At 43.6% G+C, this 20,209-nt stretch overlaps 1 long non-coding RNA gene and 1 gene segment (V, D, J or C); one reads left to right on the top strand and one right to left on the bottom strand.

Moving 5' to 3' along the window:
• Nucleotides 1–7,810: 7,810 nt before the first annotated feature.
• Nucleotides 7,811–19,840, top strand: LOC113646931. The segment is given in 5 exon segments: nucleotides 7,811–8,093; nucleotides 8,182–8,520; nucleotides 8,796–8,858; nucleotides 9,082–9,175; nucleotides 19,494–19,840. Coding segments are annotated over 5 exon segments (597 nt in total).
• Nucleotides 10,325–19,333, bottom strand: LOC125139014. The gene is made up of 3 exons (XR_007138123.1): nucleotides 19,068–19,333; nucleotides 15,837–15,838; nucleotides 10,325–10,351 (listed from the first exon to the last, which is right to left on the bottom strand). It is a non-coding gene; the product is annotated as an uncharacterized LOC125139014 (long non-coding RNA).
• Nucleotides 19,841–20,209: the final 369 nt, after the last annotated feature.

Below are 20,209 nucleotides of genomic sequence, written 5' to 3'. Positions count from 1 at the left end.
ATGTATGGTGTAATGACAATAAAAGCTTCTTGACTTGACTTGACTTGTAAAGATAAACGGTACCGCTAAAATAAAAATACATAGGGATGTGACCAAAAATCCACTCTGGGCCTCAAAATCCTCTCCTGATGTAAATGTAACTCCCTACGAAGTAATACAGCCTCTTCATCAACAGGATCGTCCATAACAGGACATTTCATTCCCTTTGCTGTTCTCTGTGTAACTGAAATGTGTCCAATGAATGAGGTGTTTAAACATCGCTTCCTCTTTAAGAAAGGGGAGGAGACCGAGAGAAACTCTGGGTTTACTGAAGAAAACCTGCTCCTGACCAGGTTAGGTTCACAGAGTAAGTTACCACGGTAACTGTTACCGTGGTAACTGTTACCGTGGTAACTGTTACCACGGTAACTGTTACCACGGTAACTGTTACTATGGTAACTGACTCTGTGTATAAGTTACCTCTTTCAGAAACGGGCTTAACTGAACCTACTTTCTCAGGTTTAACACACCTCCCTATCTGAAACAGAAAACCCAGTTTCCCTCATTTCAGGGTTAACATACACAGAGTTTTCACTTAACCTCCTTCCTGAAACAGACCCCAGGAGCTTCCTGTTTCAGCCTTTGTTTGTAAACAGGCATGAGGAAGATGGCGGCTTGGTCCAAGGTGTCAGTGTATTTTAGATCAACTGTCTGTACTAACTTTTACAGTTAATCATCTGTATTAACTTTGAACTGAGGCAAGTCAGAACATTAAAGAAGGCCTTCAGAATAATGTTCCAGCCACTAGCTCGTTACAAAGAGCTTTCCTTATAGGTGTTGTTAAGAGATTCACAATGTCATTGCTGTCAGCTCTTTCAGATCCTGTAGGAAAATAAACAATCTACATAAAAGTCAGTGACATTTTCACATCACATTCTCAAACCAGCTTCTGCACTGTAAAATGTCCAAATTTGCCGACTGCATACAGTTTGGTCATCACTGACACAGAGAAAGTATAAACCCATGAAAATAATCTCATCTTTCAATATCACTGCTTTAATATAAAGTCCAAGAGCCTCATTAGCATGGTTCATATCCTCTTGGCTAATATCAGAAACTAGCAAATTGCTCACACCATCCAAACTATCAAGAGGACTGCAATGATTAATCTCAATTACTCATGTACAAAAGAAAAGTCAACGTTTACATGATATGTGTGTGATCTCTGTATATATAAATGCACAAATACATGTATATATTTAAGTAATATATACATCTATATAAATATTAATCTTTTAGTTATGAATCTATTCTTTTTCTTAAATATGTATATAAATGTGTGTATTTATACACACACACACACACACACACACACACACACACACACACACACACACACACACACACACACACACACACACAGAACACACACTTTTTGCATAAACACAGACTTTTATTGTGTACACAATTAATCGCTGGACAGCTGTACATTTCTCATGTGATTAAAATGCTTCTTAAAATGTGATTGTTTGTCTCTGTGTTGAAATAAAAGTGTTTCCACTGCAAATATGTGCATGTTATTTACTGAAATCACATATAGTTTAATAATTATATAGAGAGATATACTGATAATATTGCTGAAATAAGGAATTAGTTGGAAACATATAAAGCTTATTTAACAAACACAATTTCCCTATAAAACATATAAAATCTCTATAATTTCATATAAACAAATGGCACTAAATGTAAATAAATCCAATGACTAAGTTTTGTTTATCACATGATTCAACTTCATATAATTATAATTTGTATATGAATGTCATACATGTCCTATCCCCTCCTTGAACCGCCACCTTATTACGGTGGAGGGGTTTGCGTGCCTGAATGATCCTAGGAGCTATGTTGTCTGGGGCTTTTTGCCCCTGGTAGGGTCTCCCAAGGCAAACAGGTCCTGGGTGACAGGCCCGACAAAGAGCGGTTCAAAAAACCCTTATGAGTAAAGTAAAATCAAGGTCCGTGACGTCGCCCGGTAAGGCGCAACCGGGGCCCCACCCTGTAGCCAGGCCCGGGGTTGGGGCTCGCATTTCGGGCCTGGCTCTGCCCGAAAGAGCGCCGTGGGGCCGATCTCCTGTGGTCCCACCACCTGCAGGAGAAACCGTAAGGGGCCAGTGCAATGTGGATTGGGTGGCAGTCGAAGGCGGGGGCCTCGGCGGGGGCCAATCCCCAGACACGGAATCTGGCACTAGGGACATGAAATGTCACCTCGCTGGGGGTGGGGGGGAGCCTGATCTGGTGCGGGAGGTTGAGAGATACCGACTAGATATAGTTGGGCTCACCTCCACACACAGCTTGGGCTCTGGAATCCAACTCCTCGAGAGATGCTGGACTCTCTACTACTCTGGAGTTGCCCATGGTGAGAGGCGGCGGGCTGGTGTGGGCTTGCTCATAGCCCCCCAGCTCAGCAACCATGTGTTGGAGTTCACCCCGGTGAACGAGAGGGTCGTTTCCCTGTGCCTTCGGGGCAGGGATAGGTCTCTCATGGTTATTTGTGCTTATGGGCCAAATAGCAGTGTAGAGTACCCGACCTTCTTATGGGACTTCAACGCTCACGTGGGCAGTGACAGTGACACCTGGAGGGGCGTGATTGGGAGGAATGGCCCCCCCGACCTGAACTCGAGTGGTGTTCTGTTATTGGACTTCTGTGCTAGTCAGTTTGTCCATAACGAACACCATGTTCAAGCATAAGGGTGTCCATCAGTACACATGGCACCAGGACACCCTAGGTCGGAAGTCGATGATCGACTTTGTGGTTGTTTCATCTGACCTCCGGCCGTATGTCTTGGACACTCGGGTAAAGAGAGGGACGGAGCTGTCAACTGATCACCACCTGGTGGTGAGTTGGATCCAATGGTGGGGATGGAAGTTGGACAGACTTGGCAGACCCAAACGTACTGTAAGGGTCTGCTGGGAATGTTTGACAGAGTCTCTGGTCAGAGAGATCTTCAACTCCCACCTCCGGCAGAGCTTCAACCAGATCCCGAGGGAGGTTGGAGACATTGAGTCTGAGTGGACCATGTTCTCCACCTCCATTGTCGACACGGCCGCTCGGAGCTGTGGCCGTAAGGTCTCCGGTGCCTGTCGTGGTGGCAATCCCCGAACCCGGTGGTGGACCCCGGAAGTAAGGGATGTCGTCAAGTTGAAGAAGGAGTCCTATCGAGCCTGGTTGGCTCGGGGGACTCCGGAGGCAGCTGATAGGTACCGAAGGGCCAAGCGAGCTTCAGCCCGGGTGGTTACGGAGGCAAAAACTCGGGTCTGGGAGGAGTTCGGTGAAGCCATGGAGAAAGACTATCGGTTGGCCTTGAAGAAATTCTGGCAAACCGTCCGGCACCTCAGGAGGAGGAAGCAGTGCCCCTGCTTACAGTGGGAGTGGGAATCTGCTGACTTCGACTGGGGACATGCTCGCACGGTGGAAGGAATACTTCGAGGTTCTCCTCAACCCCACCAACATGTCTTCCACTGAGGAAGCAGAGGGCGGGGGCTCAGTTGTGGACTCGTCGATTCCCCAAGCTGAGGTCACTGAGGTAGTTGGGAAGCTCCTCAGTGGCAAGGCACGGTGGGTGGATGAGATCCGCCCTGAGTACCTCAAGTCTCTGGATGTTGTGGGGCTGTCTTGGTTGACACGCCTCTGCAACATCGCGTGGCGGTTGGGGACAGTGCCTCTGGACTGGCAGACTGGGGTGGTGGTCCCTCTGTTTAAGAAGGGGGACCGGAGGGTGTGTCCCAACTATAGGGGGATCACACTCCTCAGCCTCCCCGGAAAAGTCTATGCCAGGGTACTGGAGAGGAGAATTCGGCCGATAGTCGAACCTCGGATACAGGAGGAACAATGCGGGTTTCGTCCCGGTCGTGGAACACTGGACCATCTCTATACTTAATACTTATTAATACTTAATACTAATTAATTAATCACACTTTAAACTTTGTACTTAATACTATTTGAATTTGAATAATAAGATGAGTGTCCAGACCTGGATGAGAATGAGCAAAACTCTTTATTGGTGCTGATCAGCCACTGCTTCCATTGAGCTCAAGGAGGAAAAAACTTCTAAGTTGAAAGTATCAAAGAAAAACCCAAACAGCGCATCCCCATACCACCCAAAAAGTTCCCCCCAAAAAAGCAAGCAAGCACGAGCAAAAGCGCCCCCTCCAAAGGAATCTCCTCAATATATACCCTGGCACCTCTAGGTGCGTTTAACCTTCTTACGTCAATCCACCTGACGTGTCTGTGTTTTTTCCCTGACTCTACAGAATCACCCTGTGACACCCCCCCCCCCTTTCCCCGAAAACAAGTCTGCCTTTTACCGAAAATTAAGTCAGGCCTGTTGTTGTTGTTGTTGTTCCTGCCAAACTACTGAACTTCTGCATTATTAAAAACATGCTGCGTTGACAAAACTGTTGTTAAAATGTGCTCCAGAGAACGTCTTGTACTCTTCCCTTTCACGCATCACACAGAAGACATGTCTCGTCGACCAATCTCCCAATCTCCCTTTATACAATTACAATGAGTGAGGTTTTCTCTATCTTTTTCTATGTTTTGTCTTGTATATGATTTCCACTGATCATACGCCTATATACACATACATACACATGAATACGACAACCGTGACATACACAAAAACCATTGTATGAGATATCCAAAATATATTAATACCTACATTAATCACATCTCTACATATAAAATGATCAATGATGATACTCAATCACCTACAATCACCTATGGTATAGGAGTTCTGATTGAGTCTGATTTAGAATATGATGACATACGTTTATGATCATATGTTAAGATAAGGGTTGTTTTGGTTACAATAACATCTGCTTCAGAATCAACTGAAAAAACTGGTTCAGAATCAACTAATTATATATCAGTGGTATTTGACTTATGATTACGTTTTTTATCTGATTAGTAGAAGTACTGCACTATGACTTAAGCTAAGCTTTTGCATTTTATAATATTGTTTAGCATATATGTGGAGATCTGTTTATGCTGACTCCTTAAATTTGCTAGACAAAGATCTCAATCTGTTTGTTCAGACTGGGCCTGCACATGCATTTTATTTTTAAGCCTAAGTTCCTCTGGTCTCGCCTAAAGGACAGGACATACATATGCACATACATATATACATACACACACACACACATATGTGTGTGTATATATATATATATATATATATATATATATATATATATATATATATATATATATATATACATACATACACACACACACACACACACACACACGTGTGTGTGTGTGTATGTATGTATATAAATATATATATATATATATATATATATATATATATATATATATATATATATATTATACCATCAATTGTAATAGTTCATATAATAAGGCATGTCTATAATAATAGTTCACATATCAAGATTTTTTTCCAACACACGTGAACACAGAACGTAAACAAACACACATGGCCAAAATCCAGGCTCAATCCTCACATTATGTCTTGAATTGTGTCAGATTTATTAGCATTTGTTCTTGGAATTGTCTTGGTCTTGGCATTGCTTTCACTAAAGATGATGTGTGTCTTTACCCAGAACTCTCCAAAATAGTGATAATGTTAATGCTTTCTAACAGATTTTTCCCCAATGCACGAATGAAGGGGGTCACTTCGGATTCAATATGGTGCTTTACATTTTTTATGTTTTTCTTTACGTTTTTTAAGCTACAACCAGTACATGGTGACACCAGAGATGGTGGTGTTCATGTATACAACCACCAGGAACTAATAAAGTACAGATATCATGCAACAACCAACCTGCACGATGATGTACTGGATAGGCTTTGTGACCTTGGCTTGCTGAAGAGAGACCAGGCCTCCAGTCCTCGGCATCACTTGATACCGGACACCATGAGAGGGGACGCCGAAAGCAGTGTGCGAGGAAGCAGAAGCGCAGTAAGCAGGTATCCGTGCTAGGCTAAAAGCAAACCCTTGCCGGCCGGCTCTCCTGTCCATTCTACTAGCCAATGTTTGCTCACTGGACAATAAACCTGGACTACATCTGACTCTAACGTACTACATGACGAGAGATTAGAAACTGCTGTGTCTTTATTTTCATGGAGACGTGGCTCAGCGACAGAGTTTCCGGACGCCGCCATTCAGCTCAATGGACTCACCTAATATACAGCCGACAGAAACAGATATATATTATCTTTATATCACCTGTTTTCAGAAAGTTAGCTATATATATTAAGACATGGTACATTGTTTTAATAATTTGATGTTGTCTATAATAGTTTGATATTGATAAGACTATAAAATTTAGTACTAAATTTATAATATTTATAACTATTTATTAACTGTGACACAGCAAAACTACCCACTGTACTGAATACTGAACTTCTGAATGTAAATGAATCCTGCCTTATAATAGCATGTATTGTTCCCATCATGAGTTTAAACCATTCTTTCTTTAAAGAACACATTATGTTAAGATGACATGATATAAATGAATGATATATTAGTGTGGCCTTGAGCCAATAAGAGGAAGTGTGTTGGAGGTGTAAACTTTCAGAACTGAAGCTCACTGAATGTGTAAGATGCTGCAGCCAGTAACACTGCTGTAAATGTGTTAAACCTCCACATCACACTCTGGGGCACTAACGTAGAGATATTTATAGTCAACTGGCTAAAGTCAAGTGTTCTATAGAAACAGTTCATTCACATGGACACTTGTACAGCAGATGTTCCACATAAACAGTTTAAAAACATATGCATTTGTTGATGTGGTGAAGTTTCCTGTATGAGATGTCTGCTTAAATGATTCCGCCATCTTTCAGGGTACAAAGACGACCTGCATAAAGACTCTTCTCTGTTTTCTCACTAAGGGATTAGAATGAACTTCCTCTAGATGTCTGACCAACTGACTCACTGGCAGTCCAAACCACAATATTCACACCATTTCTTCCTGAAGTTCTTAAACTAGCATTTAACTTAAAACCTTGCTATATTACCTGCTAACAAAGATTTAATACTAATATTATTCTTAATCCTCAATCTGTATCTCACATTGATAATGTGACACGCTCATGACCATTTTTCCTTTACAACATCAGAAGGATTTGTCCATTTCTCTCCACACAGGACACTCAGGTGTTTGTTCAGTTCAGTTCATTACTTATAAATAAACGTTGTTACAAAGCAGATTTACAGAAATATAAAATTGAAGAATAGAAATGACAAATTTTTAAATTAAATAAATATTTATCGCTAATGAGCAAGTCTGAGGGAATGGACAATCTCACTGAACTGGTATAAGGAACTGGGAGATGAATTCATTCTACTGGTTCCCTCAAAACATTGGCTTCATTCATGCATTGGGGAAAAACCTGTAAGAAATCATTACTTCTTCACAAACATTGTGAATGCAACATGAAAAAACATCACAAACTGTAATATTTCTTGGTCAAGACCCACACCATCTTTAGTAATAGAAATGCCCAGGACCAAGACAAGTCCAAGTACAAATACTAATAAATCTGACACAAGTCCAAGTGAATACAGAAGACGTCTCGAGGCCAGACTCAAGACCTACAACGTTAACTCATGGGACTGAACCAGTGTAATTAGCTCACAAGTGTAAAGTGAGTGAATGGACTGAGAATACAAAAATACATTTATACTGAATCTTTATATTTTTATAAACTAAACTAACACGTTCACCACACACACTTCCTTTATTTACAGGGACTACAGCAGTCTGATGGTCATTACACAATAATTCTGTTATTTTTACACATTATTCTTTCTGTGCTGTCGTCAGAGAGTCTAGTTTAATGACATGTGTATGTTTTAGTGCTCCAAACTGAGGAAGTGTGTGTTTCTGACTAAAACTGGTCCATGTGACCATCAGAATACATGTTACAGCTAATAGACCAATCAAATCAGTCCACAGCTTCAAATCATCCAATCAGGTGTGAGTCTGGACCTGGTTTTGTACTGAACACACAAGTTCATTAGATCACTTGGTGTGAACAGGAACGATGATCAGACTCGTTGTCGCTCTTTGTGCTCTTTTTTCTCTCTTCACAGCTGGTGAGTAACTTTCTGAAACTTTAATGTAAAACTATAATATTTTATATTTAACTCATTTACTGACATTAAATATTAAACATTTTTACAGTGAAAACTTCTGACATCAAGGAGATTGATGTGATAACAGTAAAGCGTGGAGAAGATGTAACTATGAAGTGTTACATTAGCAGTGTCACAAAGAAAGAAGTATTTTGGTACAGAGAGATTTCAGGACAATTACCTCAGCATTTTGCAAAACCGGACCAGAACGATTCGGGCTACAGATTTACTGATGGATTTAATGATGCTCGTTTCAGTATTAGTGTAAATGACAAATTTGATCTCAATATTAAAAAAACAAGAGAATATGATGAAGGAGAATATTTCTGTGGAGAAATGGAAGGAAGTAGAGTGAAGTTCACATCTGGAACACGTCTACAATTTTCAGGTAAACAGTTTTACTCTGATAACCTGCTAATTCCAGATCAACACTTTAACCAGAATTATGTCTACATTTAATGTTTAAAGTGTTGATCTAAAGACACAACACACCGTCCAACATCTGGAACTACACACAGAGATTCATCCATCAGCACAGAAACATGTAAGAATTTGGCTTCCTTTCATTTTGATGGAAAACAAATATTTACTGTTTCACATTATTTATATTTATTATCATATCTGTTTATTTGCTGCTTTTCTGATGTATCTATAAAGATGAAGACACGACACACCGTCCAACATCTGGAACTACACACAGAGATTCATCCATCAGCACAGAAACATGTAAGAGCTTTAAAATATACATTTATTTAATATCTGAATTTGATTGTTTGTTTTTTTTGCAGATTTATTATTTATTCTTTGTTCGACAGCAATTTACTAAAACAATACAACACGAGTCAATGTACAATAAAACAATTTAATCCAAAAAAGAAACTTAACATAAACTTCTGACCAATCAGAATCCAGAACTGATTCCTAACAATAATTGTGTTTCTCCCTGTAGGTGAGAGCTGTACTGCTAACATGTGTGTGTTCTTCTGGCTCTCCATTACAAGAAGCGGAGTTCTCAGTGTTACAGTTATTATAACTACAATATGGTACAAGGTTTTAAAGTCAAGGTCTCAGACTTGATGTAATTGTCTTTTAACAGTGGTGTGTGTGTGTGTGTGTGTGTGTGTGTGTGTGTGTGTGTGTGTGTATGTGTGTGTGTGTACATGTGTGCGTGTGTGTTTGTGTGTGTGTGTGTGTGTGTGTGTGTGTGAGAGTGTGTGTGTGCGTACGTGTGTGTGTGTGCGTCTGTGTGTGTGTGTGTGTGTGTGTGTGCGCATCTGTCTGTGTGCGTGCGTACATGTGTTTGTGCATGTGTGTGTGCGCGTGTGTGTGTGTGTGTGTGTGTGTGTGTGAGTGTGTGAGTATGTGTGAGTATGTGTGTGTGTGTGTGTGTGTATGTGTGTGTGTGTGTGTGTGTGTGTATGTGTGTGTGTGAGTGTGTGTGAGTGTGTGTGTGTGTGTGTGTGTGTGTGTGTGTGTGTGTGTGTGTGTGTGTGTGTGTGTGTGTGTGTGTGTGTGTGTGTGTGTATGTGTGTGTGTGTGTGTGAGTGAATGTTCATTTACATTGATCTATAAAACTGGATTAAAAACACTACTAAATGTCTGACCTGATATTGTTCAGGGTTTGCTGTGATTCTGCTGAACCTGAAGTGTTTCATGAATAATAAAATTAGACCTTAATAAGATCTTCAGAGTCATCGTCATTTTGTCTTTTTTATTTACTTAACATGATTGCAGGAAGATGTCAAGTCCAAAGAAAATCATTCAAATTGTTGCAGCATGAAAAAGTGTTGAACCCCTCAAACACATTTCTGTTCAAAACCAGCAAAATGTAATAATTTATAATCTTTCACTTCCCAAATCCAACACATTTATATCATATTAACATTTAGTTTTAACCACCACATGTTTCTGTTATTAACAGCTTTATTTCTTCTTCACTTTCTGCTTTTCAGTAGTTTAAATGACTCTTCACACACACACACACACACACACACACACACACACACACACACACACACACACACATGCGGACAGACACACACACACACACAGACAGACACACACACACACAGACAGACAGACACACACACACACACACAGACAGACACACACACACAGACAGACACACACAGACACACACACACATACAGACAGACACACACACATGCATGATTACACAAACAGACTTTTTTAGGTTTTACAGAATTCGTAATATTAGTCTGATAATTGATATGTCATATTTCAAATGAGTTGACGTTAGTCGGTCCTTTGACAAGCTTTCAAATAAATTATAAATTGTACCTTCGAAGGGGTGATATGGATGGATGGTAGACAGGTGGGTAGGATAGCAGATAGGCAGGCAAGCAAGTGGGCATGCAAACATGAACAAACAAGGGTGCTCCAATGGTGCAAAAATGACCAGCAGGTTAGATGATTAAAGTGGTACAAATTATATCCAATGAAAGGAGCCATCTTAACTTTAAGGCCATCTCACGCTCTGTCAAATTAAAGGTCCTATTCAAAATAAAGGTATCAACTAAAGGGTACGGGTGCTCCTATAGCACATATTACCATTTTACCAAAAACAAAAAATGGTTCTTACATATCCAGCGCTTTATAGCTACCAAGAGAAGCAAGCTATTAATCAAAACAAACTGTAAATTCTCTAAAGAGTCATGATCTATTGACAAATTACAATTTATTGTATGCAAATAATCAGTGTATTCATCTGTGTGAGTGTATGCATGTGCGCAAGTCCACATTGGTCTAGTCAACTTTAAGTTGCTGGCCTTCTACCAGCAAGGAAATCTTGCTGACGGGTCTCTGAAGTTGGCTTGTTTGGGTTTGAAGTCGCACACTGCGAACCAAGCCTTGAGAATCAGGGAGGGCTTCAGTGACTCGGGCTAACATCCATGATCCTCGTTGTGTGGCGACGTCTGCTACCAGTACAATGTCTCCTTGTTGGAAGTTGCGTCTGGCACGGGTCCACTTTTGCCGCGTCTGCAGAAGAGGTAGATATTCTTTGACCCAGCGCTTCCAGAACAGATCGGCAATGTACTGCACCTGCCTCCAGCGACGTCTGACATGCAAATCTTCCTTTACAAACAGCCCTGGAGGTAACACAGGCTGTAAAAGATGATTAGGTGTTAGTGGCTCTAAATCATTTGGATTGTCAGAGATTGTTGTAAGTGGACGGCTATTAAGAATGGCCTCAATTTCGCACATCACTGTTTGAAGGCCTTCATCATCCAAACATCGATGGCTGGTTACTGACAGTAAGTTCCAAGATTTCAGAGCTTCTTTCAGTTCCCTTTCAGTTGAGGCAAGGTTTGTTCCATTGTCAGACTGTAACTCAGACACTTGCCCTCTTCTAGCAATGAAACGTCTGAATGCGTGTATGCAGGAGTCAGTATCAAGCGGATGTGCAACTTCCAGATGTATTGCACGGCTGGCAAGACATGGAAATGAAAATCACTCCATAGCGTTTAACATTGTTACGCCCTCGCTTTATTTCCAGTGGTCCAAAATAATCAACCGCTACATAAGTAAAGGGTGGTGCATCTGGTAAACCTGCACAATAGCCATCTCTGCATCCTCCATGTCACTGACTGATAGCACATATGAACCAGTTTTAGCTTGTTTTCCTTTTCTTGTGACCATTGTGTGTCTACTTTGATCCATTCCTATCTTATGCTTTTTAGCCAGTTCCAACAGGATAGACTTTAACCTGAGAAACCATGCCACTGCTTTCTTAAGCTTTGTCCACGTTGAGAAGTAATTCATCAGATAAGTAGTGGGGTCACAGCTGTCCTTTACAGCCAGGTTTAGTGTGATAACTTTTCTTAATTCAGAATCATCTGGGGATAGAACAAGCTCAGATGGAAAGTCTGGCCAGCAATCAGGTGATTTCTTTAAGAAATCTCGACCACTGATACAGGACTGACCTTTCAGAAATGTATCAATGTGCAGTCCACGTGAAGCACAGTCAGCAGGATTTAGTTTGGTGCTTATGTATTTCCACTGAGACACCTCCGATGTACCTCTGATGACATTCAGACGGTTGGCAACAAAGGTTTGAAATCTTCTGTTTTTCCCCCTCCTTGAACCGCCACCTTATTGTGGTGGAGGGGTTTGCTTGCCTGAATGATCCTAGGAGCTATGTTGTCTGGGGCTTTCTGCCCCTGGTAGGGTCTCCCAAGGCAAACAGGTCCTAGGTGACAGGCCAGACAAAGAGCGGTTCAAAAACCTCTTATGAAGAATATTAAAGCAAGGTCCGTGACGTCGCCCGGTATGGCGCAACCGGGGCCCCACCCTGGAGCCAGGCCCGGGGTCGGGGCTCACATGCGAGCGCCTGGTGGCCGGGTCTTACCCCACGGGGCCCGGCTGGGCTCAGCCCGAAGGAGCGACGTGGGGCCGATCTCCTGTGGGCCCACCACCTGCAGGAGAAACCGTAAGGGGCGGGTGCAATGTGGATTGGGTGGCAGTCGAAGGCGGGAGCCTCGGCGACCCAATCTCCAGACACGGAATCTGACTCTAGGGACATGGAATGTCACCTCGCTGGGGGGGAAGGAGCCTGCGCTGGTGCGGGAGGTTGAGAGATACCGACTAGAGATAGTTGGGCTCACCTCCATGCACAGCTTGGGCTCTGGAACCCAACTCCTCGAGAGAGGCTGGACTCTCTACTACTCTGGAGTTGCCCACGGTGAGAGGCGGCGGGCTGGTGTGGGCTTGCTCATAGCCCCCCAGCTCAGCAGCCATGTGCTGGAGTTTACCCCGGTGAACGAGAGGGTCGTTTCCCTGCGCCTTCGGGTCGGGGAGAGGTCTCTCACTGTTATTTGTGCTTATGGGCCAAATGGCAGTGTGGAGTACCCGGCCTTCTTGGCGTCTCTGGGAGGGGTGCTAGAAAGTGCCCCGACCGGGGACTCCATCGTTCTACTGGGGGACTTCAACGCTCACGTGGGCAGCGACAGTGACACCTGGAGGGGCGTGATTGGGAGGAACGGCCCCCCCAACCTGAACCCGAGTGGTGTTCTGTTATTGGACTTCTGTGCTAGTCACATTTTGTCCATAACGAACACCATGTTCAAGCATAAGGGTGTCAATCAGTACACATGGCACCAGGACACCCTAGGTCGGAAGTCAATGATCGACTTTGTGGTTGTTTCATCTGACCTCCGGCCGTATGTCTTGGACACTCGGGTAAAGAGAGGGGCGGAGCTGTCAACCGATCACCACCTGGTGGTGAGTTGGGTTCGATGGCAGGGGATGGAAGTTGGACAGACTCGGCAGACCCAAACGTACTGTGAGGGTCCGCTGGGAACGTTTGGCAGAGACTCCTGTCAGAGAGATCTTCAACTCACCTCCGGCAGAGCTTCAACCAGATCCTGAGGGAGGTTGGAGACATTGAGTCCAAATGGACCATGTTCTCCAACTCCATTGTCGATGCAGCCGCACGGAGCTGTGGCCGTAAGGTCTCCGGTGCCTGTCGTGGTGGCAATCCCCGATTCCGGTGGTGGACCCCGGAAGTAAGGGATGCCGTCAAGCTGAAGAAGGAGTCCTATCGAGCCTGGTTGGCTCGGGGGACTCCGGAGGCAGCTGATAGGTACTGGAGGGCCAAGCGAGCTTCAGCCCGGGCGGTTGCAGAGGCAAAAACTAAGGCCTGAGATCCACCCTGAGTACCTTAAGTCTCTGGATGCTGTGGGGCTGTCTTGGCTGACACGCCTCTGCAACATCGCGTGACGGTTGGGGACAGTGCCTCTGGACTGGCAGACTGGGGTGGTGGTCCCTCTGTTTAAGAAGGGGGACCAGAGGGTGTGTTCCAACTACAGGGGGATCACACTCCTCAGCCTCCCCGGAAAAGTCTATGCCAGGGTACTGGAGAGGAGAATTCGGCCGATAGTCGAACCTCGGATTCAGAAGGAACAATGTGGATTTCGTCCCGGTCGTGGAACACTGGACCATCTCTATACCCTCACCAGGTTGCTGGAGGGTTCATGGGAGTTTGCCCAACCAGTCCACATGTGTTTTGTGGATCTGGAGAAGGCTTTCGACTGTGTCCCTCGTGGTGACCTGTGGGGGGTGCTCTGGGAGTATGGGGTTCGGGGCCCTCTGTTAAGAGCTGTCCGGTCCCTATATGACCGGAGCAGGAGTTTGGATCGCATTGCCGGCGGTAAGTCAGACTTGTTCCCAGTGCATGTTGGACTCCGACAGGGGTGCCCTTTGTCACCGGTCCTGTTCATTATTTATATGGACAGGATTTCTAGGCGCAGTCGGGGGCCGGAGGGAGTCTGGTCTGGGGACCACAGGATTTCGTCTCTGCTTTTTGCAGATGATGTTGTCCTGTTGGCTTCTTCAAATCAGGACCTTCAGCGTGCACTGGGACGGTTTGCAGCTGAGTGTGAAGCGGCGGGGATGGGAATCAGCACCTCCAAGTCCGAGGCCATGGTTCTCAGTCGGAAAAGGGTGGCTTGCCCCCTTCAGGTTGGTGGAGAGTTCCTGCCTCAAGTGGAGGAGTTTAAGTATCTTGGGGTCCTGTTCACGAGTGAGGGAAGGATGGAGCGGGAGATCGACAGGTGGATCGGTGTATCTTCTGCAGTGATGCAGTCGATATACCGATCTGTTGTGGTGAAGAGAGAGCTGAGCCACAAGGCGAAGCTCTCTATTTACCAGTCAATCTACGTTCCTACCCTCACCTATGGTCATGAGCTTTGGGTCATGACTGAAAGGACAAGATCCCGGATACAGGCGGCCGAAATGAGTTTCCTCCGTAGGGTGGCTGGGCGCTCCCTTAGAGATAAGGTGAGGAGCTCAGTCACTCGGGAGGAGCTCAGAGTAGAGCCGCTGTTCCTCCACATCGAGAGGGGTCAGCTGAGGTGGCTCGGGCATCTGTTTCGGATGCCTCCTGGATGCATCCCTGGGGCGGTGTTCCGGGCATGTCCAACCGGGAGGAGGCCCCAGGGAAGACCTAGGACACGCTGGAGGGACTATGTCACTCGGCTGGCCTGGGAACGCCTCGGTATTCCCCCGGAAGAGCTGGAGGAAGTGTCTGGGGAGAGGGGAGTCTGGGTGTCCCTGCTTAGACTGCTGCCCCCGCGACCCGGCTCCGGATAAGCGGTAGAAAATGGATGGATGGATCTTCTGTTTTCATTCCGTATATACCTCAAAACAGTCATGCTATCTGTCCAAAACAGAGACCGTTCCATTCCCATATACATTTCCTCAGATAGCATTTTGTCCATATGTACTGCCAGTACTGCAGCAGTGAGCTCCATTCGTGGTGTGGTCATCAGTTTCAATAGGGCAACCCGTGCTTTTCCCATTAAAAAGGCAACATGAATCTTGTTGCTGTTGCTTGTCAGCTTAAGGTAGGTGACTGTGCCATACCCAATGTCACTCACATCACAGAAGATGGTGCATCTGGGCCGTTTTGACAGTTCCAAATTTGTTCGGGACAAAACAACGATTAACCTTAAACTCCCTCACTCTAGGAAGATCTTGCCACCATCTCTTCCAGGTTTGGACATGGACCTCTGATAACTCTTCATCCCATCCTATGTTCTGCTTGCATAACTCCTATAGAATGCACTTTTCTGGAAAGGTGATGAGTGCAAGAAATCCAAGTGGATCATATATGGAGCTGACCATAGAGAGAATTTCTCGTCTGCTGGTTGGACACTCTTTGATGATTACCTGGAACGTGAAGACATCTTCCTTGATACACCATTGCACACCCAGCGCTCTTTCAATGGGCAGATCCTCAATGTCAAGGTTACGATTTTGTACGTCCTTGCCCTTTCAGACTCTGGAATGAAGGCTAAGACAGCTTTGTTATTACTAATCCATTTGGTTAATTTGAACCCTCCAGTCGCACAGAGTAAGCTCAATTCCTTACAGAGTTTGATGGCATGATTCTCTGAATCAACAGCCTTTAGCAAGTCATCCACATAAAAGTTATTCTTAACTGTTCTTGTCGTTTCAGCTGAAAACACCCTTTGTTATCCTCAGCTGTCCTCCTCAATGCATAACTTGCTGAACTGGCTGATGACGTTGTGCCGAAAAGATGTACAACCATCATGTATTCTTTCAGTGGCTGAGTGATGTCCCCATTTGGCCACCAGAGGAAACGTAGGAAGTTCACATGTTGAGGCGAGACTTTCACCTGATGGTACATTTTCTCCACATCAGCCATGATGGCAATTTTGCCTTGGCGAAAGTGAACTAAAACTCCAACTAGAGTGTTTGTAAGGTTCGGACCTTGAATGAGCTCAATATTCAGTGAGGTCCCCTGATATGCTGCAGAACAGTAAAATATCACACGCAAGCTGCTTTTCTTAGGGTGAAAAACACCATGATGGGGTATGTACCACACCTTTCCATTTTCTTGATTCAGCTGGTGGTGGGGTACAGGTTCAGCATGTCCACTGAAGATCACTGTTTCCATAAAGGCCCTGTATTCCTTGTGAAAGCCATTGTTCCTCTGAAACCTTTTCTTTAGTGCCAATGTCCTTTGATCTGCCAAATGACGGTTGTTTGGCATTGTAAGGTTATCCTTCTTAAATGGTAAAGGCAGTTGATAATGTCCATTAATAATTTCAGCAGAGCTGTCCATAATCTGCATAAATTTGCAGTCTTCCACTGACATTTGTTTATTTTCATCAAACCTCTTCTCTGGGAAATCATGGTTGTATTGCTGAATCAGAAGCTCACTCAGTTTGTTGATGTGAATGCGATGTGCATAAACATGCCTTTGACCTTGCTTATTAATATATGCATCCTCACTATGAAGAAATCCATTTACCACCCAACCTAGCAGTGTCTTTATAGCAAAGGGTCCATTACTCTGGCTATTGATAATTCTCCAAGGTTCCATAAACTTGGGTGCATTTATTCCAATGAGAAGGTCAACTTCCGCATCAATATTGGGTATTTGAACATCCTGAAGATAAGGCCATTTTTGCAGATCTTCTTGTCTAGGGATGTGCTCCTTACTAACTGGAATCTCCTGCTGAGTGTAAGTTTCTGGTAATTCTATGAAATCATTTCCTTCCAAAGCACAAACTTCTAGGCCCTTGATGACCAGGGTGTTAACGTACTTCTTTTGTCCCATTGTGTGCAAAAGTATTTGTTGTGTTCTTCCAAGCTGTTCTGTGCAAAATGTTGCGGAGCTTCCAGGGTCTAGGAAAGCATATGTCTGAACTATGCAGTTTGAGTTATTCAGTTTGACTTGAACTGGGACAATTGCAAAGGTGCAGTGCTCATTATTATGGTCAAATGTGGCTGCTTTCAGTGAAACTAGCCCATTGCTCACTGTTTTTCCCAGATCCTGGCTTGAATCATCTGAAGAATTCTGAACTTGCATTTCATTCTGGAATACGTGCAAAATAATTGGATGGGGTTTAGAGCACACTGAACATGTTTGTCTATTTTTGCAGCTTTGACTCATGTGCCCTTTAACCAGACAACCAAAGCAAATACCTTTAGTCTTCAAAAGATCAACCCTTCCATTATGAGACCTTTTTAGCAATTCTTGACATGACACAATCCCATGCTCATTATCACAGACAGGACAGAGTTTTGGCAGACTGGACGCTTTGGGCACTTTCTCTACATTAGAACACTCCGCAGTGTTCATTGGCACTACAGCTACAGTGGTGGCGAAACTGGTCCCTTTGCTCTTATGCTTTAAACTCAAAATGGATTTAGTGATGGTGGACTTTGGTGATCTTTTGGATGCCGATGCATCTTGAAGGTTTCCAAAAATGGGGTCTTGTAGAATCCTGGCCTGTCTTTCCAGGAAGTTGACAAGATCTCCAAATGATGCCTTTGCTCCTGATTTTTCTTTTATATCGTATGCGTGTGTTCTCCATTTTTCTTTAATCTTGTATGGTACCTTGGAGATAAGAAGCCTCATATGTGATGGCAAATTTAATTCATCCATGTACCTCAAAGTATGCATTAGATTACAACAGCCACAAAGAAAGAGAGTGTAACTCCGTAGAGCCTCACCATTGTCTGATGGGATGCTATTCCAGTTTAAGGCTTTGTCTATGTAAGCACTTGTAATCTTGAACTCATCTCCAAAATGAAGTTCCAGTAACCTCTTTGCCTCCGCATACCCACTGTCTGCACCCATATGAAGGCAACTTCTAACCAACTCCTTTGGCTGGCCAGAGGTGAATTGTTCAAGGTAGTAAAGCCTGTCTTGGCTGCTGCTGGTGTTATTTTCAATGCTTTGTTCAAATGATTGCATGAAAGGTCTAAAACTGAGAGTTTCTCCATTGAAAACATAGTTGGCAGTGAATTCACCCTTTGCTGCTGCACAATAAGATCCGCAATAGCACTCATGCTAATGTTATCTGAAGGTGCATGTGGTGGGGAAGTGCCTTTGCCAACTTGACTGTTTTGTGTCAGCTGCGTTGTTTGAACTTGCCTCTCAGTCCTCTGTGGCCGTGTGTCTTGTGTTAAGGCACTTTGCAGTGGTGTTTTGGGAATGACAGAAATGTAAGCATATTCCACAGGTGACGGTTCTGATGGAAGACCTCCCTTAACTCTTTCATACTGGCTTTTCAGATATGCATTCATGCCATCTCCTGCTGAGTCTGAAGATTCTGCTGACGTGAGTTTAGAACTCCTTGGTTATGTGTTGATATTCTGTAACACCTGTATTTTGGCATCAGCTGCAGCCAATTCTGTTCCGAGATCAACTCTTTCTATTGCATTTTGCACTTCAATTCTTTGTCTTTCCAGGGCATGTTTTTCCTGAAGTGATTGGCTGCGTCGCAGCAGGGCTGCCTTTTCTGCTTCAGCCTTTAGATGAGCAGAAGACACTGATGAAGATTTGGAAGCATGGCTAGCAGAATGTGGAGGTCCTATTCTACTTGCCGACACATTAGATATGCTGTCCAAAGGGGAAATCTTAGAAATATTGGCTCTTACAATAATAAACAGAAGTAATGATCATGACTCTTAATTGTACATGAAGGCTGAGAAAATCTGGTCAGTGTAAAGAATTCATTAGAATGTTAATTACATTTAAAATCTATGGGATTGTGAATGAGGACATTATGAAGGTTGTCATTTGTCGAATGTTGAAAGGAAAGTGTTGATTGCACTGAATTTTAACTCTGAGTCTCACTATCTGTGGCCAACTCTTTCCTCAAGCACTTTTATATTATTAGATCCTATTATATCAATATATCACACTCAGTAACGTAAAGCATTAAAGCTTTGTTTTCTTGCTACATGAGTTGATAGTTATCAGTAGACGTTTACCGGCTTTTCAATGCAACTATATATAAATATTCACTTTTGTGGCACATGAATGAATTACACAGTAAAGTGTTTCTCCTGTTTTTTATCCAGTCCGTCTGGCTCAGTTTCCCACTGCTGTATAATGTTAGACTCCTTCTGAGAGGTCGAGAGACACTTTAGAGAGATGTAGCGATGGCAGATACGGCAAAGGAAAGCCGGCACAGCCAGTGTCAGTCACATGGGTTCATCTGACTCATCTACATGGAGGTCTACATGATGCAGGCACAAGTTAAAAAACAGCATGTGTCAAATTTGTCAATAATTTATCATTTAAGAAGTTTTTTTTTACTCATGCAACAGCTCCCCTTATGATTCTGATTTTTCTTTTTTATTCTGGAGAGTGAGATCATTAGGGGATTATAACATGGACTAATGTACAGGTGGATACTGTGTGCAGCTTCCAGCCTGGCAAACACTGCGATCCTGCTCTTGGACATTAATAGACAATGTGTGCTAATCTCATTAAAGGGTGAGTAGAGACAAATGTAAGACTCATCACTGAAATTAGATGCCGGACTCCAGAGATTGATTTATATATATATATATATATATATATATATATATATATATATATATATATATATTGTCATGATCAGCACACCTGCCTCACCTCCGCATCCACAACGGAGAGAATCGTCTCCGGAGTATTAAGCGCTCCCGGACTACACTTCCCACTACACCCCGCTCAGCCTAATCAGTGCACCAGCTGTTCTCTATCAGCTGGCGCACTTAAATAAGCAAACGAACTTGATCCCATTGCGAAGTCT

This window comes from Tachysurus fulvidraco, chromosome 16 (genome assembly GCF_022655615.1).
Source record: "Tachysurus fulvidraco isolate hzauxx_2018 chromosome 16, HZAU_PFXX_2.0, whole genome shotgun sequence".
Classification (NCBI taxonomy): Eukaryota; Metazoa; Chordata; class Actinopteri; order Siluriformes; family Bagridae; genus Tachysurus; species Tachysurus fulvidraco.
Note: the sequence above shows the minus strand (reverse complement) of the source record. Positions and strands in the feature narration are given on the sequence as shown.